At 37.5% G+C, this 25573-nt stretch overlaps 2 protein-coding genes across 2 annotated transcripts; one reads left to right on the top strand and one right to left on the bottom strand.

The window, feature by feature from the left end:
* Positions 1-4683: 4683 nt before the first annotated feature.
* Positions 4684-6153, top strand: LOC110007002 (potassium transporter 26). The gene is made up of 3 exons (XM_020665517.1): positions 4684-4770; positions 5064-5223; positions 5366-6153. Exons 1-3 carry the CDS (start codon positions 4684-4686, stop codon positions 6151-6153), a joined length of 1035 nt encoding a protein of 344 aa, XP_020521176.1.
* Positions 6154-8846: 2693 nt separating this feature from the next.
* LOC18431611 (cyclin-B1-2) lies at positions 8847-20310 on the bottom strand. The gene is made up of 4 exons (XM_011624032.3): positions 20098-20310; positions 19867-19967; positions 9643-9740; positions 8847-9358 (listed from the first exon to the last, which is right to left on the bottom strand). The coding sequence occupies exons 1-4, from the start codon at positions 20215-20217 to the stop codon at positions 9258-9260; spliced, it is 420 nt and encodes a 139-aa protein (XP_011622334.1). The 5' UTR covers positions 20218-20310; the 3' UTR covers positions 8847-9257.
* Between the last annotated feature and the right edge of the window lie 5263 nt (positions 20311-25573).

Below are 25573 nucleotides of genomic sequence, written 5' to 3'. Positions count from 1 at the left end.
ACCTCTTCTTATCTGAGTCGTTCTCTTCCTTGCCAGCATGCTTTTGGTAGTCAGTCTCTAACCCGGATGTGCTTTTGCTACTTGGAGGCACCTCTTCCTTAGCCTTATGAGGCAGCTTCCTCACCTTGAGGAGCTACATCGCCATTAGGGTCACCTGAGTTGTCTTAGTGCCTTGCACCACATGCACTATGCAAGGTGTGCCTTCCATAATGCACACCGAACCTGCAAAGGGAATGGGTGCCACGTTCACTTGGCTCAAGAAGTCTATCCCGAGGACCACCTGATAATCATCCATAGGTACCACCAATAGGTCCACCTTGCCACTCCATGGGCTATGTGTATACCTACTTCTCATGTTGTACCATGGATGAGTCGGGCCTCTGAATTCATTACCTTCACCTACCCTGTCTCCTTTGCGAACCGTAAGCCCAGACGGTTAGCCTCATCCTTGGAGATAAAATTGTATCGCCCCTATATCTATAATGGTCTCCATTGATTTGGGCCTCTACATACATGAGACTTTAACTTGGGCCCTTGGGTTTCCTTGTCTCAGCCTTCATCCCATTGAAGAGCTAGATTGACCCTATCCGAGTCTCCAAAGTGTCATCATCATCCTTTTGGTCATTCTAGCTTTGCAACCAAGGCATTAAGGAATTCTCTCTCTGAGCATTCTCGTGCTTTATGTGGCCCGTCGCATATGAAGCACTTCAAGCTTAGTGGCATTGTCTCATCCCTCTTAGGACAATCTCGAATATGGTGTGGTCCTTTACACTTTCGATAGAAGTCTTGAGGTGTGAGCACATCCCTTTGGCCCTTGTCTCCTAGGTATTCCTTGCCACTCTTCCAACCCGAGGGCTTGCAACGCCCTACCCTTGGGCTAGAGACACCATCCTGGTCTCCCCCATCAATGCCAAGGTCATCCATGTTAGGTCCTAACCTTGAGGGACTCTCAACCAATTGCTCAACCATTGCCATGGCCATGGATAAGTCATGCACTCCTCAACGCTACAACTCTTGCTCAGCCCAAGGTTGCAACCCATCCATTAGTTAAAGAACAGGTATTTCTCAGCCATATCAGGTATCTCCAGCATCAGGGTTGAAAATCCCTTCATATAGTCACGGATGGACCCTGTATGCCTCAACCGTTTCAAGTTCTTTCCGACCAAATATTCCACATTTTTTGGTAGAACTGCATTTTGATCTCCCTTTTGAACTCATCCCACATATCTATCATGCAACTCCCCCATTCTATATTAGCATGGCACCTCTGCCACCATAAGGTTGCAATATCTGTAAGGTACATAGTGGCAGTATGCACCTTGGCCCTTTCATCCCCTAAGGACATGGCCTCAAAATCTCTCTCTCTAATCACAATAAATTATTCAGCTCTCTAGCATCCTTAGACCCATTGAAAGTTCTAGGTTTGAGCAGACATACCTTAGAGACTTCTTGGGTCACCAAGACCCCATTTCTCACAAACCTCTTGCAAAGAGCCAGGTCGCCCCTCAGTTCTTCCTTCTGCCCCTGTAGCATGACCAACAAGCCACCACCTTGTCCTCAAAAGTTTCCCTCTCTCTTTTATTCATATCCATAGCCTCATTGAGGGTCCACAACAGGTCAGTCCTGCGGTCCTCGAGCCTAGCCTCGAGGCTTGTTATGATATGACTGATCTCCCCAAACTAGTCTTGCTCATCCCCCATGGCAAGTTCAAGTCATGCCATCCTTTTCTCCATGCTAGCCAAGGGATCTTGAGACTTCTCCCTCTTGCTCTTGCCACATTGGCCTTGCCCACGAGCTTGGTTGCCCTGCATCAGAAGCCATCACGTGCCTCTCTCTTTGCCCACATGAAAATGTAGCACCCACGGTCTAGCCTCTTGGTTCCCTCGAACCGTGCTCTGATACCACATGTCGCGGCCTTAGTATGAAACCCCGCTCTTAGGCCATGTGGAACTCGTACATTGGCCCTTTAAGGTTGATTCAACCTTCCAACCTAATAGAACCCGTGTTCCAACGAAGTCTAACACTAGTGCGCAACACGCACACACTAGTTTAACCTACAGGCATGCAGAAGTATAGCCAAGCAAACCAAGAAAGAGACACATGAGTATGGCCAAAGGCCTTATTCAACCCACTATACCAAAGAATCCTTACAATAGCACTCCCACGCTCTTAGGTTTCCTCTTGCCCAATTTGGATTACAAATGAGGGGTCCTCCCCGTTTTATAGGCTCAAGGCCTTCCAACACATATTCTATATACATCCACATGTTACATGCCCGTTGGCTAGGAACCCTCTAGCTTTCATGGTTTTAGAATCCTCTATACAATCCAGCCCTTAAGACCAGTCTATAAACCCACTAGACCATTCACGAAGGTTCTAGAGTTCTCTAGAACCTTTTGTGCACAGGTGACACAAAGAATGCGTGTCTAAGCACCTAATGCACAAGACATCTGGGCTTAGCAAAATTTGGGGTGTGACATGAGGCTATGTTTGCTGATTTGGGTCATTTCAACAACCGATGAATTCAAATTGCCTTCTCTCTCCCTCTTTATCCATGCCACCTCCTAACTTATGCAGGAAAGGTGGCGTATCTGATAAAGAACCCAGAGAACATAAACTCCACCTTTTACAACTCCGTGCCGTGCCCTATGTTTTGGCCCATAATTATGATAGCGACTCTGGTGGCCATAGTGGTGAGCCAAGCCCTGATATCTACCAGCTTTTCTATCCTAAGGCAATCCATGGCTTTGGAGTTCTTCCCACATATAACATGTTACACACTTCTTCGAAGCACGAGAGGCAGGTCTACTCCCCTGAGGTGAACTACTTGCGCATAGTCATCTACATCCTCATCGTTGTTGGATTCAAGGGAGGTGTCTAAATAGGAAATGTATATGGGGTTGTTGTGATTTGGGTCATGCTCATCGCCACATGCTTTATAACAGCGGTGATGTTTGTTGTATGGAACACCAACATCATGCTCATAGGCATCTTCTTTTCAGTCTTCATCTCTATTGAGGATATTTACCTAACCTCTCTTCTCAATAAGGTGTCGCAAGGTGGTTGGGTTTCTTTTGATGTGTCTGCATTTTTCCTCATAATCATATTGTTATGGACCTATGGGAAGAGCAAGAAACATGAGTATGAGGTTGAGCGTAAGCTAGGCTTGGTCGATCTCCAATAACTCGCCTCCAACCCCGATGTCTCTTTTGTTCCTGGTGTACGTTTCTTTTGCACAAATATCATTAATGGTATCTCACCCATAATGCGACAATGGCGGCCATAGTGGCAAGCCAAGCCCTAATATTTACCAGCTTCTCTATCATAAGGCAATCCATGGCTTTGGGGTACTTCCCTCAGGTAACATGTTATACACTTCTTTGAAGCACGAGGAGCAGGTCTACTCCCTTGACGTGAACTATTTCCTCATAGTCTTCTACATCCTCATCGTTGTTGGATTAAAGGGAGGTGTCGAAATAGGAAATGTATATGGGGTTGGTGTGATTTGGGTCATGCTCATCACCACATGCTTTATGACAGCGGTGATGTTGGTTGTATGAGACACCACCATCATACTCATAAGCATCTTCTTCTTGGTCTTCATCTCCATTGAGGGTATTTACCTGATCTCTCTTCTCAATAAGGTGTCGCAAGGTGGTTGGGTTTCTTTTGTTGTATCTGCATTTTTCCTCATAATCATATTGTTATGGACCGATGGGAGGAGCAAGAAACATGAGTATAAGGTTGAGCGCAAGTTGAGCTTGGTCGATCTCCAACACCTCGCCTCCAATGCCGATGTCTCTTGTGTTCCTAGTGTCTGTTTCTTTTGCTCAGATCTCATTAATGGCATCCCACTCATAATGCGACTATGGCGGCCATAGTGGCAAGCCAAACCCTGATATTTGCCAGCTTCTCTATCATAAGGCAATCCATAGCTTTGGGGTACTTCCCTCAGGTAACATATTATACACTTCTTCGAAGCACGAGGAGCAGGTCTACTCCCCTGACGTGAACTATTTCCTCAAAGTCTTCTCCATCCTCATCGTTGTTGGATTCAAGGGAAGTGTCGAAATAGGAAATGCATATGGGGTTGGTGTGATTTGGGTCATGCTCATCACCACATGCTTTATGACAGCGGTGATGGGCAATCCATGGCTTTAGGGTGCTTCCCTCAGGTTACATGTTGCACACTTCTTCGAAGCACGAGGGTCAGGTCTACTCCCCTGAGGTGAAATACTTCCTCATAGTCATCTGCATCCTCATTGTTGTTGGATTCAAGGGAGCTGTCGAAATAGGAAATGCATAAGGGGTTGTTGTGAGTTGGGTCATGCTCATCCCCACATGCTTTATGACAGCGGTGATGTTTGTTGTATGGGACACCAACATCATGCTCATAGGCATCTTCTTTTCGGTCTTCATCTCTATTGAGGGTATTTACCTGACCTCTCTTCTCAATAAGGTGTCGCAAGGTGGTTGGGTTTCTTTTGTTGTGTCTGTATTTTTCCTCATAATCATATTGTTATGGACCTATGGGAGGAGCAAGAAACATGAGTATGAGGTTGAGCGTAAGTTGGGCTTGGTCGATCTCCAATAACTCTCCTCCAACCCCGATGTCTCTTTTGTTCCTGGTGTACGTTTCTTTTGTACAGATCTCATTAATGGTATTTCACCCATAATGCGACAATGGCGGCCATAGTGGCAAGCCAGGCCCTGATATTTACCAGCTTCTCTATCATAAGGCAATCCATGGCTTTGGGGTACTTCCCTCAGGTAACATGTTATACACTTCTTTGAAGCACGAGGAGCAGGTCTACTCCCTTGACGTGAACTATTTCCTCATAGTCTTCTACATCCTCATCGTTGTTGGATTAAAGGGAGGTGTCGAAATATGAAATGTATATGGGGTTGGTGTGATTTGGGTCATGCTCATCACCACATGCTTTATGACAGCGGTGATGTTGGTTGTATGGGACACCACCATCATACTCATAAGCATCTTCTTCTTGATCTTCATCTCCATTGAGGGTATTTACCTGATCTCTCTTCTAATTAAGGTGTCGCAGAGTGGTTGGGTTTCTTTTGTTGTATCTGCATTTTTCTTCATAATCATATTGTTATGGACCTATGGGAGGAGCAAGAAACATGAGTATGAGGTTGAGCGCAAGTTGAGCTTGGTCGATCTCCAACAACTCGCCTCCAATACCGATGTCTCTTATGTTCCTGGTGTCTGTTTCTTTTCCTCAGATCTCATTAATGGCATCGCACCCATAATGCGACTATAGCGACCATAGTGGCAAGCCAGGCCCTGATATTTTCCAGCTTCTCCATCATAAGGCAATCCATGGCTTTGGGGTACTTCCCTCAGATAACATATTATACACTTCTTCGAAGCACGAGGAGCAGGTCTACTCCCCTGACGTGAAATATTTCCTCATAGTCTTCTCCATCCTCATCGTTGTTGGATTCAAGGGAGGTGGCGAAATAGGAAATGCATATGGGGTTGGTGTGATTTGGGTCATGCTCATCACCACATGCTTTATGACAGCGGTGATGTTGGTTGTATGGGACACCGACATCATGCTCATAGGCATCTTTTTCTTACTCTTCATCTCCAATGAGGGTATTGACCTGACCTCTCTTCTCAATAAGATGTCGCAAGGTGGTTGGGTTTCTTTTGTTGTGTCTGCACTTTTCCTCATAATCATATTGTTATGGCCCTATAGGAGGAGCAAGAAATATGAGTATGAGGTTGAGCGCAAGTTGAGCTTGGTCGATCTCCAACAACTCACCTCCAATCTCAATGTATCTTGTATTCTTGGTGTCCGTTTCTTTTGCACGGATCTCATTAATGGTATCCCACCCATAATTCGACACTACATTCAAAATGTTGGTTCCTTGCATCAAATCATGGTAGTAGTCACGGTCCGAATTCTCTCTATAACTTCAGCCGTATCTGAGGAGCGCTTCCTTATTGGAAAGTTAGGACCAAATGGGGTCTATAGGTGCCTAGTGCATTATGGATACATGGAACATCCTAGCATGGAGGATGATGAGTATGTGGCAACGGTCATTGAGAAGCTCAAGGAATTGGCAGAGAGCAATGAGGAGTTGCAATTGTTAGAGACAGGGAAGATAGAGGAATGGCCTTTGTGATGGGGAGGACAATTTTGAGGACTAGTGAGAAGACTGGTTGGTTTCAGTGGCTCATGATTGACGGGATCTATCGATTCCTTCAGAAGAATTTTATGTCGACAGTCTAGAGGCTGCAAGTTGGAATGCAATATGAAATATAAGATGATGGTACTTAGTGTTTTTGCCTTCTACCTTGGCTGTAAGGCTAAGTCTAAAGTATTCCTCTTTTTCCAAACTTGGGTTTTTCTTCTTCTTCTGTTTTTGTTTCTTGTAGTAGAATGGAGCTTGGTTAATTGTAGTTTTTCCTCTTGGTAAAATAATAAACCAACTGAGGGAAACGGGAGAAGTTTGGGAATGTGTTTTTGGAGACACTCAAAGAGAAACTCAAAAACATAGGGATTGTGTTCGGAGAGAGAGTTATCTTTACTTCCTGTCAAACTAAAACCAAGCCATTTTTTTGGGTAATTAAAAAAAGCCATTACATTACATTAAATGCATCTATTTCTGGTATCTATGTAGGGAAGTAGAAAAGACCACTATTCCTTAAGAAAAAAGGTTTGATAGGACTGCAGTCCTATCAAAATAAATAAAGTCTCACCTCATAATTCATCGCAAATTGCAATTCAGGCATTGAAAACCTTTACATCGAATATCTCAGCTTGAACATTATGGTTGTAAAAAAAAATTAAGATTTCAAGCCATAAAAAGAGTGTATGTTGTAACAAATTATTTAAACCGTACGACTTTCCCTAAAAATAAATGTTCCCAGATCCGCAAGATCTGTGCCATTGTTTGAGTTCCAAATTTGATTGTCGATACTGGAAATTTAATTTAGAGCCATTATTGAGATTCTGCTGCCGAAAGTGCTTTCCAAATGTGGATTTAAGGTGAGGCTTTATTTTGTTTGCATAAAGCTTGGGCCTCATAAGAACTTCATCCTTATTTAAATTACAACTCCAAATAGGAAACTTATTCCTGCGTAACTAACTTTTAACTGGATCGTGGTGGTAGCACCACTTATACCCCTGCTAATGTCTAGGCTTCAATTATCACCTAACACATTACAAAACTACTAACAATTTCAAAATACAGGTAGGGCTTCAATTATCACCTAACACATTAAAAAACTACTAACGATTTCATAATACGGTTAGGGACTCGTCATCCCCACTGAATTACCCAAAAAAAAAAAAAAAGAGAAATCATCATATCTTCTCTCTCTCACACAACAAGAACATAAAACACAGACTCTTCTCTCTCGTTGCCAGAAACAAAAACCCCAAAATCTTCTCTCTCTACACCAATGTAGGATTGCACGACCCAGCCATGGAACCCGGTCATGGGCCGGGGTCCGGGTAACCTGGAAACGGCTTGAGTAATCTATTTTTCTAAAGCATGAAACATGGTTTAACAAAGCTATTGCAAATATGAAAAAGCTTGCCAATTCTGCAGGATCATTGTGTCGGCTGCTCCCTCGGGTAAGATCCAAGTTAAGAGAAGTTTTATGTCACCAACCTCAAAATAAAAATAAAAATAAAAATAAAGATAATGATAATGATAATGATAATCATAATAATGATAATAATAATAAAATAAAATAAAAATTTCAAATAATGGCTCAAGGTTAAACAAAGACCATCCAATTTTCATGACAAGATCTAATTGAAGAACTCCACATCTATTTTATTTCTTATGAAAATAATCATCTAAAACATTCTTAGGTGGATCCTAAAAAACATAAGATTAAAACATATACGTTTGTTACATTTTTGTTTTTTATCCATTTTTTTTGTTTTTCTTCCTTGTTTTCATGTTCTCTTGATTCACATATCTTCCTCTAGTTTTAAATCCTAAATAACTCAGTCTTGCAACCTTCTCAAACAAAAAGTAGATGGCGTTTAAAGGAAAATTGAGTATGAACCTTGATTTAATTAAAGGAGGTTGCATAGCGCATAATAATAATGATTTCTGGTTCTTCAGACACCCGTATGTTTGACCTGTGTTATTTTGCTAGTTAGATTTTGGGATCAAGAGATATTGGTGAAATCAAACGATTGGTGTTTCACATTCGTGTACTTTACCAGTGCTACATGATGTTGGATGGTGTTTCAATAAATTCTCTTTTGGATGGGCGTAAATGTATAAGATTACAAATACAATTATCCAGAAAAATAAGGAAAATATACAAAGAGACCATCGACATTGATATAAGGAGATTAGAATTACTTTTGTCTGTCAATTTTTTGTCCATCAATTTTTAAATAAGATGGTTGTAAAAGTAACATTGACTAGATTCAAAATTTAAAAAAATAATTTAACTTCATGATACTTCTTAAGCTTTTAATGAATAGAACAGAATAATTGTGACTTACTTTGTAATCATAATATACAATCCCAATTCATAATGGAAAAAGTTTGTATGGAAGTGACTCTAAACAATTAAATTAAGACGCACCTTAAAAATTCACTATAAGGTATTGTCTCGATGCTGAAACACTCGATTCAAACATCTCGACCGCAAGATGTATGGACATAAGAAAAAATAGATTTCAAACCTTGGAAACAATGCATCTTATAATGTATTATCTAAATTGTGGATTTTAAAGATTTTCTAGTGATCATAGATCATCTACTGGATCTGTACTATTTTTGAAACTTTAAAATTTATAATTACATATAAAAATAAATTTTTTGGCCATCATAAAGACTTCTGATACTAAAACAATATATTTCAGTATTAATTGACGGTGAACCTTACTTTGATTGTTTAAGGCCTCAGCCTTATACAAACCACCTATATAGCCAGCAGGTCAATAGCTTTTCTCTACCTCCCTATTAAACCAGCCAAGCGCCATCCAATAACAAAGCACAAGGCTTTCCCATCCTTGCCTATAAAACCAGGGAATGTTGGACAGACCAAAGTAGAGAGAGAGCAAATCCAACCAGGAAGAAGGGTCCCCGCAATTCAACAATATCTCTGCAATTTCATTTTCGGGTGCCAAACAAAGTTTAAAGCCCATGCCTCTAAAATTGGCCAGACCAGGTCCTAATACTAGAAGACTCTAATCAATATATTCCCTTAAATATGGGCAACAAAATGCCTTTTCTCAAGTGATATGTTGACGTCAGATGAAGCTCGGGCAAATTGGGCCCTTGTCGAGGCCCAGGCGTACTTCCATCCCACTATGCATATCCACTGGCCTAAAGCTTTCAGAGTCACGAGGATCTGGAAAAGCATCAACAAAGTATTGATTCAATTTAAAAATAAAATGAAGATTGAACATGAAAGCTAGGTATTCAGATGAAAAGAGCTTCAAAGGCAGAACGCAGTCATGTTATTCAGAGGATTATCGACACCAAACAGTAATGGAATCAAGGTTCTTCAACAATTTCTCTTGTATTTTAGAAAATTGCGAGTAGTAACCAAACTGTATTCCAAAACTGATATGAACTTCATGAACTTAACATGAAGTAAGAAATAAGATGATTTAGAGAAAAAGGCACATCTACCATTCAGATAATCTTCAAAACCAATGTCATCCAACTCCCCTGTGAGAGCCTCGAGACCCAACATGGAGGATGGCAAGGGCCCTGGAGGTCTTTGAAATCTGCAGAAGTGAGAAAGGAAAAGAGATCCTTGTCAAGCCAACAGCTTTGAATGAAAGCCCAAGAACTTCACATTTGCTATAAGATAAACAACATACACTGTCATACAAAAACCCATATCAATCTCTATATTGATATCAAATGTATTTATTTCCTTCTTTATGTAAATTTTATAGAGGGTAACTTTTTATGAACACACAATGTTATTAGGACTGGACATGCCACTAGACCGGTGAGGGGCCCCTTCCAGTCAGAACTGCTCAGACCAGTAGGACAGGATTTTGTAAGAATCAAATAAGAAGAGAAATAAGCAAAAAAATGGAATATATTACAGATAATTAAAATTGGCCAACCTTGTTCCATCAGACAATAATGCGAGTAACTAGCCCGAAACAAGAACTGATGCGACCCTAGTAGCAAGTCAGCCTCTGCATTGCCTGGTATGCATACCAGGTGAAAAGTACGCCCTGCATGCATGGACTAAATAGCTGAACAGGGCCGTTTTTTCCCTCCACCCATTTAGGAATGAATAATGGTCCAACTTGGTCCCTCCACTATTCATGGATGACAAATAGTTCCGATCCCACAATGTCCAAAGCATACCCATTCCATGATGTTGTGCACTCTATCCATCTCCAATGATATATGAAAGAAATTTTAGAGGCAACTCAGACGTGCAAAGCTGCTCACCAGTGTTTCAAAAAGCGCTAGGCGGCACCTAAGCGGTCGGGGGGTCCAAACTGCCCACACCTACGCAGGCGCGCACCTAGAACCTGGGCGGCCCGGTAAAAAAATATTTTTTTTTGGGTTTTCTCTCTCTAAAATAGCCTCTAATGGGTTTTAGGTTTCAAATGAACCTAACACCCACAATTTTGCCCATTTAGTATTAAAAAAAGACCCAATAATACCCTCAAGAAGCCGCATTTCTGCCCCTTGGTGGGGCGCAGGCTCTGGGCGGCCGCCTAGGGGGTTCGGGCGGGCGCCCAGGGATATATGCCTAGGCAGCCGCCCAAGTGCTGGGCGGTCCGCTTTTTGAAACAATGCTGCTCACTAATGCTAAAAAGTGCACATTAGAAACATTCAAGCATCATCAAGACTACCTCACTAGAATACATCTTATCTCAGTGTTTTTTGTGAGTTAATGCAGGCTAGTAATGCTAAAAAGTGCACATTAGAAACATTCAAGCGTTATCAGGACTACCTCCCCTGGATACATCTTAACCTCACATGAATACGTCTTATCTCAGTACAAAGGCATCCTAACAAAAACAGATAGGAAGTGCCCTCACGTCCCTCACCCTCATCTTAGAACCTTTGGAAGAGTTTCATACAGACCCTCGCATTGGATTGATATCCCAATAAACCCAGTGTTCTTTTCCTAAGCTTTCAGATCTAGAATAATAATAGTCCCTCCTTTGTAAAAAAATTCTCACCCACTTAAGTAACTCTACCTCTATAATAGAATGATAATGTTGTCTCAGCTTTCAGATCTAGAGTAAAAGAAGTTCCTTGTTTTTTCTCACCTCTATCATGCCCTTGTTCATTACCCACGCCCAAGCATCATGATAGAATGCTATAATATCGAAGCCCCATTTTATCAATGCTGAAATTTACTCATCAACAGGTTGCTTTGGTAAGCACCACTACATGGAAAGTAGATTGGATATTCTCCATGTTTTGTTTTTTATTTTTTTATTTTTTATTTTGAAACTTAGATATGCTCCACATTTATTGTAATGCATTCCTTTTCTCTCTTCTCAAATGATGAATACATAGTCCACAAGACAACACACTACAAGCATCAATATGAAATCAACATCCAGATGCAATCTACTCACCGGCTTGTTGTTTTATCCAAAAACAGAGTATAATGGGATCAGGTCTGGTCTGTTTCTGTTCTACAATGGTAATGGCCACTAAAGTGATGAAAATGACAGATAAAGGAAGAAATGAGGAATAAAAGATAGAAAAAGAGAAAATAACTGGAAAAAAATTAAAGAAAATCACAGGGAAATATTAAAAATAAACTATTTTATTTTTTTAAAAGCGAGCTCTTTTACAAAATAACAGCGCTTGTTTTCCATTGTTCAAAATAACAGCCATTATTTCTGTCATCTTATGTTTCCGAAGCGAATTTCTGTTACATTCCATTTTCAATGATCATTTATTAATATGAAGTTATAAAACTGAGACATAATAGCACACACATGAGACCATTCCAAAAATGGCCATTCTATCCAAGAAAAGACTGTTGTTAACCTCCCTTCTGCGATCATTCTATATTACAATCCTACAAATTACTCACCTCCCAAGAATACTGATGGGATGCCATAACACAGAAGCTCCATTCTAATAAGGAAGAAATTTACTCATCACTAGGTTACTTTGGTAAGTACCACTAGGTGGAAGGTTGATCACATACACTTCATGTTGATCATGATGCATTCCTTTTCTCTGAAATCAAGTCATAATACATAGACTAAGAGAAAACATATACACAAGTAAGAATATAAAAACAACATCCATAAATGCAATCTACTCACTGGCTTCTCGCTTTATCCAAAATATAGGTAGAATGGAAAAGATTCAGGCTGGTCCATTTCCATTTTATAATGGTAACATCCATTATAGTCCAATATAGTGAGGCAAATAACATTTAAAAAAAAAAAGGAAGAAATGGGGGTAAAAAATGGAAAAAGCAGAAAATAACAAAAAAAAAAGGAGAATAATAGAAAGAGAAGAAAATCATGAGGAAATATTTAAAAAATGAACTATTTCTTTTTTTTTAGAAGGGGGCTTTTTACCAAAATAACCCCTGTTGTTTTCCATATTTTGAAAGTAGCAGCCATTATATCTGTCCTCTTCTGTTTGCTAAGGGAATTTATGTTATATTGCATTTTCATGATTATTACTAATAGAAACTGAGACATGATAGCACAGCTTTCAAAATGGCCTTTTATCCAAGAAGAGAATTTTTAATCCCCTTCTTGCTGCCACTCTACATTGCAACATGTTGGGCCTGTTGGGCAATGTAACAGCTATTTTGACATAAAGCCGTTTCCAAACCTTGGAGTTAATTCATCCCATGATTCATCATGGATGATAGGATCATCATGACCATACATTGCAGAAACCGCCTAAAACACCACCTAAAACAATCTCCAAAATGACATCCACTAAAAAGCTTCAATGAACTCATCTTTTAATAACTTCCTAGGATTCCTATAACCATATAGACCTGACAATTCTTATCAAAGGAACTAGTAATAGTCCAAACCAGTCTATAATCATTAAGTCAACATTTTCCAGCTTCATCTCTCAAAGCAACATGATATCCAATTCATTGGGCACATAAAATATATCCAAAATACCAGCTTTTGCTTTGGGTAATAAATTCTCTCCCATTCCAATATGTGGTCAATGAGCACAATAAAATTCCAAACTACCACTCTCAACTCTGGCCTCCTAGTTTTCTCAGATTCCAAGGACTGGCCCTCAATGAGAATGGGATGCATAGATTGTTTGACTCCACTCCCCCTGCTCTATCTCCCTTACCTCTCTTTTCATTACTGCCAGCAGGCTCTGCTCATATTAAACCAGAAGAAATTCTAGAATCTGGAGAACTTGAAACCATTTCCATTTATTCCATTTACTTCACTCTTTCAACGACCTCCACTATCTTTTTTCAAGGATCTTGAATAGATCCTTCAGTCATGGAATAGCATGCCTAGGCCTGGCAATGGGGCGGGCAGCCCAGCCCTAAAAAAGTTGAGCCTGGGCCACAAATTGTGCCCCGAGGGCCGGGCTAGGTCAAATGCTGGCCCGGTTTAGACCGGCCCAGCCCTCCTTTTTTCTTGTTTTTTTTGTCCTTCGTTTGTATTTGGTCCATTCCAGCCCGGCCAGGCCTGGGCTAGCCCTATAAGGACAAGGGCTGGGCCAGGGCCAAGGCTGGCCAGCCCCGTTGCCACCAGTTTATCTTCAAACACAATATCAAACAATTTGACAATCACCTTGCTCATTCCCACTCTCCTCCAACTGATGTCCCCCTTTGAACTAAATGGCTTCTCTTATTGTAAAAGGACAAAAAAGAGAAGAAAAGATAAAACAAAATGACCCTCTCCACATCCACACCCGCTTAGTCCATCAAACACACACCATGCTTTACCAAGCAACAACACATCAACCTATGGATATGACCCCCATGGCATAAAGGTGAACATGAAACATGCATATGATTGATAAGAACGGATACCGATTAAAAATCTCATTATTCTGTCTTTAAAAGTCCTTGCCTGTTTATATCGATGAGAAATGCTGTAAAGGAAACAACTCCTTAGAGGTGTTTCTAAACCACTTATATGACTCAGATAAGAATGGATTTTGAAGCACCCGTTTGCATGTGTGGATTATCCACCAAGTCAATCGGGAGACGATCAGTAGGGCTGACAACGGGCCAGGCCAAGGGGCCTAAGCCGTGCCTGCCCTAGCCCTAGCTTGGCCATACTCCCTGTAGGGCCAGCCGAGGCCCGGGCTTGACCGGGCCAAAGAGGCTTTAACCCAGGCCCCGACCCTGCCCTATTAGGGTTAGGCAAGGCAAAAAATAAAATAAAAAAATTGAAAGAAAATTAAACAAAAATGAGGGCCGGGCTGGGTAGCCCATTGCCACCTTTAACAATTAAATAGGGTGCTGGTTAAAGGAACAAGATAGCAAAATATACCAATTCATAATAAGGACATGGATACGTTAAGACCATTTACTTTTGGTATAAGGAGGTCACAATCATTATTGAATATTACATGTTAAATCAGGTGGTTGGGGATGTGCCTTTGACTGGGCACAAAGTCCAAAATAAAATTTCTCAAATGCTATGACACACTTCAATAAGTTGGAGTTCACATCCGGTGGCAAATAGTAATTGTGACCTCCTTGTACCAAAAGTGAATGGTCTTATAGTACACAATCTTTACAATAATAAGAACAAGATACACACACAACACACATGCTAAAACCACCTTTGCGTGCCAAAATCCAGGGGAAGTTGAGCGTCCTTAATGAGAAGCTAATCGAAACAAGTTTCATACCAAAACTTTAGAAACAGATAGTCTTTAAATTTAGTGTAGACAAGACTAATAAAATAAAATCACTCTAGCTAGCCATCAAACACATTGATTGATTTTTTCGGTGACAGTGGTGCTCTCTAGAATTTCAGATGGTTCCAAGTGGAAATGCACTACCGTATATGGCCCCAACCTAGAGAACATCAGACTGGCTTTCTGGGAGGAGCTTCAAGCCTTAACCTCCATCAATCCCTCAGTGTGGTGCCTCGGGGGGGGGTTTAATGTCAATAGGTGGGCACATGACCAAAATGTTAACCATTCCATCTCTCCAGCCGTGGTCCAATTCTCAAATTTCATATTTCAAAACCACCTATTAGATCGATTCCCTTGAAGAGGCCCAATGTACTTTGTTCAACCACTCCCTTAACCCATCTCTCTCTAAGCTCGATCGATTCCTAAACTCTATGGAATGGGATCCATTTTTCTTGGAACCCACTATGTGGCTACCCAAGCCCGCTTCAGAGCATTGTCCCATCTCCTAGATATCTAGGCTTTATCCCGGGGACATCGGCCTTTCCAGTTTGAGCTTATGTGGCTCCAAGAACCAAATTTCACAAATCTGGTCAAGACCTGGTGGGCCTCCTACGCTAATTTTGTTTTTGGCTGGGATCGATTCTACTTCCAGAGGAAGTTGCAGCTCCTGAAAATTGACCTCAAAAGGTGGAGCTCCCAACTACCTGGAAATTTTCGAGCCCAAAAGGAGACCCTTTTTGAGTCCATAAACCAGTGGGACGCCTCTAAGGAGTCTACTGGGTTTCCCCAACCGACCGCATCCTTCGCTCCAAGGCCCAAGTAGACTACCTCCTCCACAAGGACGAAATTTACCGGTCACAAAGGGCAAAAACCAAATGGCTCAAGCTCGATGAGCTCAAGACGGGGTACTTTCATACGTTCGCAAATTGCAGAAGGCGCGAGAACTCTATCTTCCACCTCCAAGTTGGAAATCTTACTCTTGACCAACCTCCATTGATAGCCGAAGCAGTTGTCATCTTTTTCTCTCAGCTTTTCTCCTCTCCATCTAGCCCAATACCTTTTATGCACAACTTATCCTTTGCCACCATCCCTCCTGAAGCAGCCTCTCTCTTGGAATGTGAGTTTTCCAAGGAAGAAATCCTCAAATCTTTGTCCGACTTGAGCCCTGGCAAAGCCCATGGGCCTGATGACTATCCAATTGCCTTTCTCAAGTCTTTCTGGGAACCGATCAGATCTGATGTCATCAATTTTTTCTCTAAATTCCACGCTCGTGGGGTCTTTAGCCGAGCTATGCATGCCACCTTCATAGCCCTTGTTCCCAAGATTGAAGGGGCTGAAGAGCTAAAGGACTTCAGGCCCATAAGTCTAATCAACAACTCCTACAAACTTCTCTCCAAAGTGCTTGCTTCATGGCTTAGAGCGGTTCTCAGCTGGGTTATCTCGCTGACCCAGGGGGCTTTTGTCCAAGACCGCCAGATTTTAGATGGAGCCGTTATAGCTCATGAGTGTATACATTTGTGTGCAACCTCAAAAACCCCTAGCTTGGTCATAAAAATTGATTGGGAAAAGGCCTATGACTATGTGCACTGGTCTATCCTAGACGAGACTTTGAGAAAAATGGGTTTTGGTCCCAAATAGAGAAATTGGGTGCATGGTTGCATACAAAACCCTATTTTTTTGGTGCTTTTAAATGGAACACCTAAAGGTTTTTTTCCCAGCCAGCAGAGGTCTCCACCAAGGAAACCCGTTGTCTCCCTTCCTCTTTGTTATCGTGGCTGTGACTGAAATTTTCAGCTCTTCTATTTCTAGGCTATAACAAGCGGGCATGCTAAGGGGTTTTCGATCGAGCAGCAATGGTCCCATCATATCTCACCTCCAATATGCAGAGGACACTTTGGTCTTCGGCAACTCCTCGGATCAACAGGTCCATACCCTTCGCACTTTCCTCAAGTGCTTTAAAATGGCTACAGGCTTCAAGGTAAATTTAGCCAAATCTAACTGATCCGGCCTTGGTGCAGTCCCTGGCCAATATTTGGGGATCCGTTGTTAACGACTTCCCTTGCACATACCTCGGCCTTCCTCTTCGCCGGGGGTCACCACACCTTTCCCTTTGGAGCCAGATCATTGATAAATTTGATCAGAGATACGCATGGTGGAAAGGAAGATTCATATCCAAGGCAGGAAGGCTTACTCTTATCAAGGCCACTTTAGCTAACACCCCATTTTTCAAATGTCCATCTTCCACTTCCTAGCTTCAGTGACCGCCTGTTTGGAACGCATGATGAGAGACTTTTTCTGGTCTGGTGACCAATCCAGAAAGTTTCATCTTGTTTCTTGGCCCAAACTTTGCCTTCAAAAAGCCAAAGGAGGCTTGGCTATTCGTAAGCTCAAAACCCACAATGAAACCCTCTTGGGTAAGTGCTAGTGGCGGTATGCCACCCAACCCCAACACCTTTGGATAGAAGTAATTCAACACAAATATTGCCATGGAAGTGATGGCTGGTTTCCAGAGTCCCAAACAATAGGGAACATTTCGGGTTTTTGGAGGTTCATTCTCCACTGCCGCAACAATTTCATCCAACATGTTCGATTCCGCCCCCAAGGGGGAAGTAGGAGATTCTGGATGGACACCTGGGTAGGCCATGGCCCCCCCTGAGGGATCAATTCCCTGCTCTTTTCATTCTAGCAGGAGACCGCCACTCCTCTGTGGCCGAAAATTTCTGTGGCCTTGGTTCACCTAGACAATGGTGGTCTCTGTTTGGAAGGGACCTATCGGACCCTGAGCTAGCTGATTTTACAGTATTATCGGGACTTATGCAAACTGTTTTCCTTCTCTCTTTCGGCGAAGATAAGGTCATTTGGTCTCCCACAGCCTCTGGACAGTTTACGCTCTCTTCCTTCTTCCAGGCCCTAGCAGAGGTCAATTCTGATCCTGCCCTTTCTACAGCAAATATTGCTGCTTGTGCTTGGTCCCCTCAAATTCCACCAAGGATTCAATTACTCTGTTGGATTACCCATCACGAAAGGGCGTTGACAATAGATCAGATTCAAAGAAGGGGAGTGTCTGGCCCCAATAGATGCGCAATGTGTTTTGAGGCCGAAGAATCCAATATGCATTTATTCCTTCACTGCAGTTTGGCCATACGTTGTGGACAAACCTCCCTTGCCTATTTCGTTTGTCATGGGCTACCCCTAGCTCTATTCCAGAAGTGTTTCGGCTTTCCATCCCTTGGCCAAAGGCAGGCAGGTATCTCTGGAAAGCCTTGTTGCTGCGACCTTATGGGTCATATGATTAGAAAGAAACAACCGCATTTTCAGGGGCGAGTCTCTTCAGTCGATTCCTTGATTGCGAAAGTCAGGAACAATGTCTCCTTTTGGCTTTCAAATCATAAGCTCTTCAAACATTTTGCTCACTTCGACTTGTTTGGAAATTGGGATGCTCTCTTATCCCTCGCCCCACCTAGAATCTCACGGTCGTCTCTATGGAGACCACCTAACCCTGGTATAGTCAAGTTTAATTTTGATGGTTGCTCGCTAGGCAACCCTAGGCCTTCTGGTATAGGAGGCCTCTTTAGAACCCACGATGGCAACATGCTCTTGTCTTTCTCTTGCCCCATCGAATTGGCGAACTCAACTCTTTCTGAGGCCCTTGCCCTATTGAAGGGCCTTCGCAAATTCAACTCAAGCTGGAGCCTTGATCTCTTGGTGGAAGGGGATTCTAAAAACACTATAGCCTGGGCTTCCAAAGCTAGCTCCTGCCCATGGCGCCTCCATGACATATTCAAAGAGATTTCTAATCTAAGTAGGGGACCCATAACATACTGGAAACACATTTTCAGAGAAGCAAACTCCGCAGCAGACCTTCTAGCAAACGATGGTGCCCAATCCAACCGGGACCCCTGAGCACTATGTTACCCATAACTCTCTGGTTTTGCCTATGCTTGTACACTTGAGCTGTAAAGTATTTATTATGGTCCTTTGGGGTTTTTGTAAAGGGTACCACTTGTAGGTATGTAAACTCCATTTTATTAAAATACAAGTTCGAAAAAAACACACATTGATTGATCAATAGTAAAAACCATTAAATTTACTGGAAAAATACTTCCAAAAAACAAAGTACAGCCATTGATCTTGTAAAATATTTACAATACACGTGTGAACTTCAAACAACACATGCGCCTCACACTAAGTATTATAGACTTTATGCCTAATCTCCAAATCCATGCACCATGGGCCGCCAGCCAGCCATGCATCAATCAGTTTCAAAAATGACAAGACAAACTCAGCCATAGTCTTCTCAAAACTCCAGCTTACTTTTTTACAAAAATGTTCTGACTTATGAAACCATACATGGACTGTCTATTTAAAACATATGAAGTATCACTTAACAAAAGCGAATTACGGCCTTATTCCTATCATAGCTTATCAAAGCTACGAACATAAAGAAGACAAACATTATAGTTTCCGTCCTCACTTAACCAACATAACACTAGATGTTTTTTTGCTAACTATAATTTGCTTTGCTTATGAGTTTCTCTTCTCAACAACCCTGTAACAATGGTTTGTTAATAGTTCAATGATAATCTGCAAATTTATCTAACAACAGTCCCAAAAATTTACCATGAAGTACACCATTTCATGCAGTATAATGGGTCTAAGTTCCTTTTTTAAAAAAAAAAAAAAAGTTTAGTGGGACAGGCGTTGGTTGGTACCTGGTGAACCTCAAATAAACCACCAAAACAAATACCAAAAAAAAAAAAAAACAATTGGCAATAAAAAGCAGATCACATAAACCTAATATAGCATTATTTACCCTAATATACTCCCGTTATTTCCCTAACATTATAAAGGAGTCTAGAAAAACACTAGTAAGAACCCAAAAACCAACAAATTGATAACATCCAAACCTAAGAACTCAAAAGATTTCAAAGATCAATCCCTTGTTTTCCAGTGTTCACAAGGCACATCAATTGAAAAAAACAAAGGAAGTAAAAGATAAAACATTTGAAACATTATAATTCCACAAACTTCCATTACCTTGAAAGAATTTGCATGTCCAGGCCCATTTTCAAGGGCAAAGCCGAACCAGAGGTGTTCATCAAAACCATGCTCTTCAATTCTTCTTTCTGCTTCTTTTGCTGTACATAATTTTAAAAAAAAAAATATTAAAAGGAAAGAGGAAAAAATGAAATTTGGTTCAGGTAATCAGGAAACAGAAGCGAACAAAGCAATTTAAGGCTTTCAGAGGAGAGAGCAAAGAAGGAATACCGAAACTTGAATGGATTGGAGTGGGTGAGAGATAGTGATATCGCTCTTGACGCCTGGTAATCCAAAACGTAGGGCATCATGACCTCCTGCAACTTCATGTTTAACCTTCGAAACCTCCATCCCTCTCTTTCGCAAATCTCAAGACTCCCTCGTAATAAACGACTTTCCCCTCGCGCTTTTAGGAAAGAAATTTGAGTAACGACCCTACGCGACCCTCCCTCAATGTGATTAGGACAAAAAAAAAAAACCAAATATCATTCTCTTGGATAAAAGTTATAGCATGGGTGTTGGGCTTGAATTGATTTTTCTATAAATTTGTACTAAATTTAGTAGCGATCCTTTAAGATTTTATACACGATAAAAATCTATGTAAGATCATTTTTCAATAAATTTATATACTATCGAGGATCTAAACAATCAAATTAGATTCTAGCTCAAAAATTTTATTAAAAGAGATAGTTTTGATGTTCAAATATCCTCAAATTAATTATTTCCACAAGATGCATTGACATAAGAAAAAAGTTTAAAAAATAGTATATTTTGTAATGTATTTTTTTAATATTAATTTTCAAATTTTTATGGATATGGTGATCTACCCACTTTTTTAAAGTACTAAATTTTATAAATAAAGATAAAAATATGTTTTAGGGCTATCAAATTTCCAATTTTGAAACTACATTTCTCGATACTATTTGAAAGTAGGCTCTAATTTGATTGTTTAGAGCCTAAGTTTTATGCAAACCGCACCCTTTGAATAAACTCCTTTTGCTCTTTATATACCGAAAGACGAAATCAGTGAAGCGTAAATAGTGTGCTCCCTCGTGATCAAATTTTATACTTGTTCCCCCGGGTGAAAGACGTAGTTAGGAATATCCTGGGTATTTAAAGTGCTTTTAGATGAGCATTTAAAGTTAGGAATATCCTGAGTATTTAAAGATCTAAATATCCTGAGTATTTAAAGTTCTAAATATCATGAGTATTTAAAGTTAGGAATATCCTGAGTATTTAAAGTTCCCTCGGTAACTTATTCGAACATTTTTATTCCTCAAGTTTCCCATTTTTCACTTGAAAAGAAGAACCTTTTTTTCTGTGCCTGAGGCAGTAACTTAAATTTGGGAACATGGTTTAGCCAAAAGACCCTGATATTTATTTTATTGATGTTATTTATATTATCTAATATATATATATATATATATATATATATATATATATATATATATATATATATATATATATATATATATATATATATGTTAATCATATATAATAATTGAAATAATATATTATTTTATATTATACTATATATAAACATTAGATAATATATTTCAGTATAATGTAATATTGTAATACTATCCTTAATAATAAACAATATATTATTTTATATTATATTGTATTATATAACATTACATAATATATCAGTATACTATAACATTATAATATTTTCCATAATAGTACTACTATTAGTATAATATATTACATAATATTATTGTAGTCTATAATAAATATTATGTTATATGTTATATATAATACAAATATACATTAATAAATAAATATAATATGCATTATATTATATTATATCCTATATTATGTTAATATAATATACATTATATTGCATCTTATATTATGTTGTATATATTATGTTATATATTTTTTTGTTATAATATTATATAGTATATATATATATATATATATATATATATATATATATATATATATATATTATAGTAAAATAATACATTGTATTATATGTTTATCATATTATATATTTTATACAATAATATATAATATTTATATTACAATAAATATATATATATATTATATATTAAATATATATATTATATTATATATTAAATATATATTTACATTATATAATATATGAAATATATACTTTATTATATATTTAATAAATTATATAATATATTTAATAAATATATATTTAAATTTAATATGTAATATATTTGTATTGAATATATAATACATAGTATACTATATTTACTATATATTCTTCAACATTTTGGCAAGTAATCAAACAGGAACCCAAAATTTCTTTAACATTCTAGCAAGTTATCAACACAGTAGCTAAAACTTATTTAAACCTTCCATAACAATTAAGTCCACTTCTCAAAAAAGAAAAACTTATTTTTCTCAAAGAACATTTATCTTCCAGCAAACTTCTAGCAAACAAATGCGCCCTGAGAGATGCCAGGTGTGTGGGAGTTGACATTGTTTTTGAGACTTTAAATTTTATAATTGCGGTTAGGAAAATATTTTCAGGTCAACATATAGTTTCTGGCTCCAAAACTCCATCTTGTTGCAATATTTTGGGTATATAATTCTAAACTTATACGTGGTTCTTCTAAAGGCATAACGTTAAATGTAGAAATTTTTTCATACGAGTAGCGAATCCTATTTGAAATGACTTGAATGTGAGAGAAATGTGCATTTTCAATAGGTTAGAGAAATGTGCATTTTCAATAGGTTGTCTTTTTTTATTGCATTAACTTAAAAAGTATAAAATTTATTTAAAAAGTATGAATGAAAGAAATAATTCAGATATACTATTTGTCATAAAAAAAAAAACTGAATGCGACCAAAAGATTTTCAATATTATTTTAAATAGAATTATCACGAGGGACGTAGTGCAAATGAAAATTAGTAAGAAAAACTTACATCATATCAGTTATGAATAATGTTTAATAATTCAAAATTTATAATTAAAAAAATAAAATCACTCAGGTATCTGAAAAAACAAAGAATTAATTCTTATAAATAATACATCATATATTTTTTTGTTAAAAATATAATATTATACTTACAAAAGAAATTTAATTTTCAAATAATCATAAAAAATTATAATTAAAATACATATAAAAAGAAAATTTGAGATAAAAATAAATTGATACATCATTTAATATAATAATAATAAAATAACCATTTTTAAAATTGAGATAAAAATAAATTGATACATCATTTAATATAATAATAATAAAATAACCATTTTTCTTTAACATTCATGATCAATGGGCTTTACCTAATAAGATAGATAAAAGTAACTATATAAAATAAAAATAAAAACATTACTTGAGAGACCAAAAGGGAAAAAAGTCCATTTAGAAAATAGCATGAGTAATAATACTAATCATAACAACGATGGTAATAATAACAATAAAAAAAAAACTATAACTTTATTGTTATTATTATTATTATTTATTTTATTGAATCATTTTATTAATATTTATTTTAATTGTATATAACATATTTATTTACGTTACTCTTTCTTCTAGCTTTTTCTTGCTATTTCCAAATGGATTTGGTCTTTTTTGGTCTATCTAATGGAAGTAATGTTTTTATTTTTATTTTATAAGATAATGTTATCTTATTAGGCCCATTGACTAAAGAAAAATTGTTATTTTTCCTTCTTGATTCTTATATTAAATAATGTATCAATTTATTTTCATCTCAATTTTTCCTTTTATATGTATTTTAATTATAATTTTTATATTTTAAATTTTTTTTTACTATTTGAACATTAAATTGCTTTTGTAACTATAATATTATATTTTTAGCAAAAAATATGTGATGAAGTATATATAAGAATTAATTCTTATTTTGGGAGATACTTGAGTAATTTTATTTTTTTAATTATGAATTTTGATTCCATCTCCAGTAGCTTTCTCCCACTATTTTTCATTTGCCTATGCCAATATTGATTCCACTATTTAAAATAGTATTTAATATTTTTTGGTCTCACTATAATCTTGTTTTATCACAAATAGTATTTTTAAATTACTTATTTCTTGCATGGTTTTAAAAAATCATAATTATTTCATAAAGTTATGCAATTGTGAGGATAAATTCAATGATTTTTAAGATCATATTTTATTGAAAACTAGTAATGTTCATGTGCATTGAATGTGATATTTAATATTAATCGATGTACTATATTTATCATTGAAAAAATTTCAATAAAACATAAAGCATTTATCTTCACAATTGAATATTTTATTAATTAATAATAAATGTGATGATAAATTTTATTTTTAATATATTATTAATTAACGTATATCCATTTAACATACAATTAAAATATTGAAGATGACTGAAATCAATAATTTAAATTAAATAAATAAAATTAATAAATAAATTTATGCAAGGTCTTACTTAATAAATTAGTTTAAGACATTAGATCATATTAATATCTATATCTAATATATTAGTCCCTTAAGGCATACTCAAGAAGCATTAACTTTAGAGTAATGATCCTATGAGACCCTCCCACCATGTGCGTAGGACCCCAAAGGATCACTATTAAATTTGGCACAAATCTCTAGAAAAGTCAAGTCTCACACCCATGTGATAACTTTTTTAGAGATCTGTGCTGAATTTAATGGTGATCTTTTGAGATCCTATGCACATGGGTGTGGGAGGGTCTCATATGATCATTACTCTTAACTTCATTATAAAACAAAGAGTGATAAGAATTTATATATACTGATCAAAAATAAGGTAAGGGGAAGAGATTTAAGGAAAAAGAGACTGCCAGAGATAAAGAAAGAAAGAAAGAGTGAGTGAGAGATTTAGGGGTGAGAGGTGAGAGGTGAGATTAACACATTTCTTTTCTTAATCCACATGTTTCCCATTAAAAATAGACATAGAAAATAGTAACTTGAGTGAGATGGATAAATTATCATAAATAAAAATATGTACGTTTTCTATTGGGTTTAGGCATTTTGTTGCACATGAGAAATAATGACTTGAATGTGAGAGAGATAAATTATGCTTAATAAAAAATGCATGCTCATTAATGAGCGATGCCATTTTCAATAAGTTGTGTTTTTCTATTACATTAACTTAAGAAGTATAAAATTTATTTTAAAAGCATGAACAGAAGAAATAATTCTGATATAATATTTGTCATAAAAATACACCATATGCAACCAAAAGACTTTCAGTATTATTTTAAATAGAATAATCAAGAGGAACATAGTGCAAATGAAAAACAATAAGGAAAAGTTAGAGGAGATGGGATCAATATATATCAATTTTTAATAATTCAAATTTTATAATTAAAAAATAAAAGATATTCAAGTTTCTCATAAAAGAATGAATTAAATTTCATATATGCTTAATCACATTTAAAAAATATAATATTGTCATAAAAAACTAATGTAATGTTAAAATAGTCATAAAAATTTTAAAATATAAAAATTATAGTTAAAATACTCAAAAGCCAAAATACTTAGGGTATTTTATATGGTACTTTAAGTACCGTAATACTTAGGGCATTTTATACAGTACTTCATACACCGCAATTTCATAGACATTTTATATGGCAATTTTAATACCGTAATATCTCGAATGTTTATTATGATACTCGAACTATTGTAATTATCTCTCGTACTTTTTTAAGTCGATTTCTATCATAAAACCCTATTGCCACGATTTATTTGTTATAAACGCCTCTTTCATCATCTTC

Source organism: Amborella trichopoda, chromosome 2, assembly GCF_054954075.1.
Source record: "Amborella trichopoda isolate Santa Cruz 75 chromosome 2, AtrichopodaSantaCruz75HAP2 v2.0, whole genome shotgun sequence".
NCBI lineage: Eukaryota > Viridiplantae > Streptophyta > Magnoliopsida > Amborellales > Amborellaceae > Amborella > Amborella trichopoda.
This window is presented reverse-complemented; position numbering and strand designations above follow the sequence as displayed.

Coding starts and splice junctions, on each gene's coding strand:
- LOC110007002 (XM_020665517.1), top strand. CDS start 4,684: ATGGCGGCCATAGTGGCAAGCCAGGCCCTGATATTTACCAGCTTCTCT. Junction 4,771..5,063: donor CTTTGGGGTACTTCCCTCAG/GTAACATGTTAT, acceptor AAGGTGTCGCAG/AGTGGTTGGGTTTCTTTTGT. Junction 5,224..5,365: donor CGATGTCTCTTATGTTCCTG/GTGTCTGTTTCT, acceptor TACTTCCCTCAG/ATAACATATTATACACTTCT.
- LOC18431611 (XM_011624032.3), bottom strand. CDS start 20,217: ATGGAGGTTTCGAAGGTTAAACATGAAGTTGCAGGAGGTCATGATGCC. Junction 19,968..20,097: donor TCCAATCCATTCAAGTTTCG/GTATTCCTTCTT, acceptor AATTATGTACAG/CAAAAGAAGCAGAAAGAAGA. Junction 9,359..9,642: donor TTTTGAAGATTATCTGAATG/GTAGATGTGCCT, acceptor ATGCTTTTCCAG/ATCCTCGTGACTCTGAAAGC.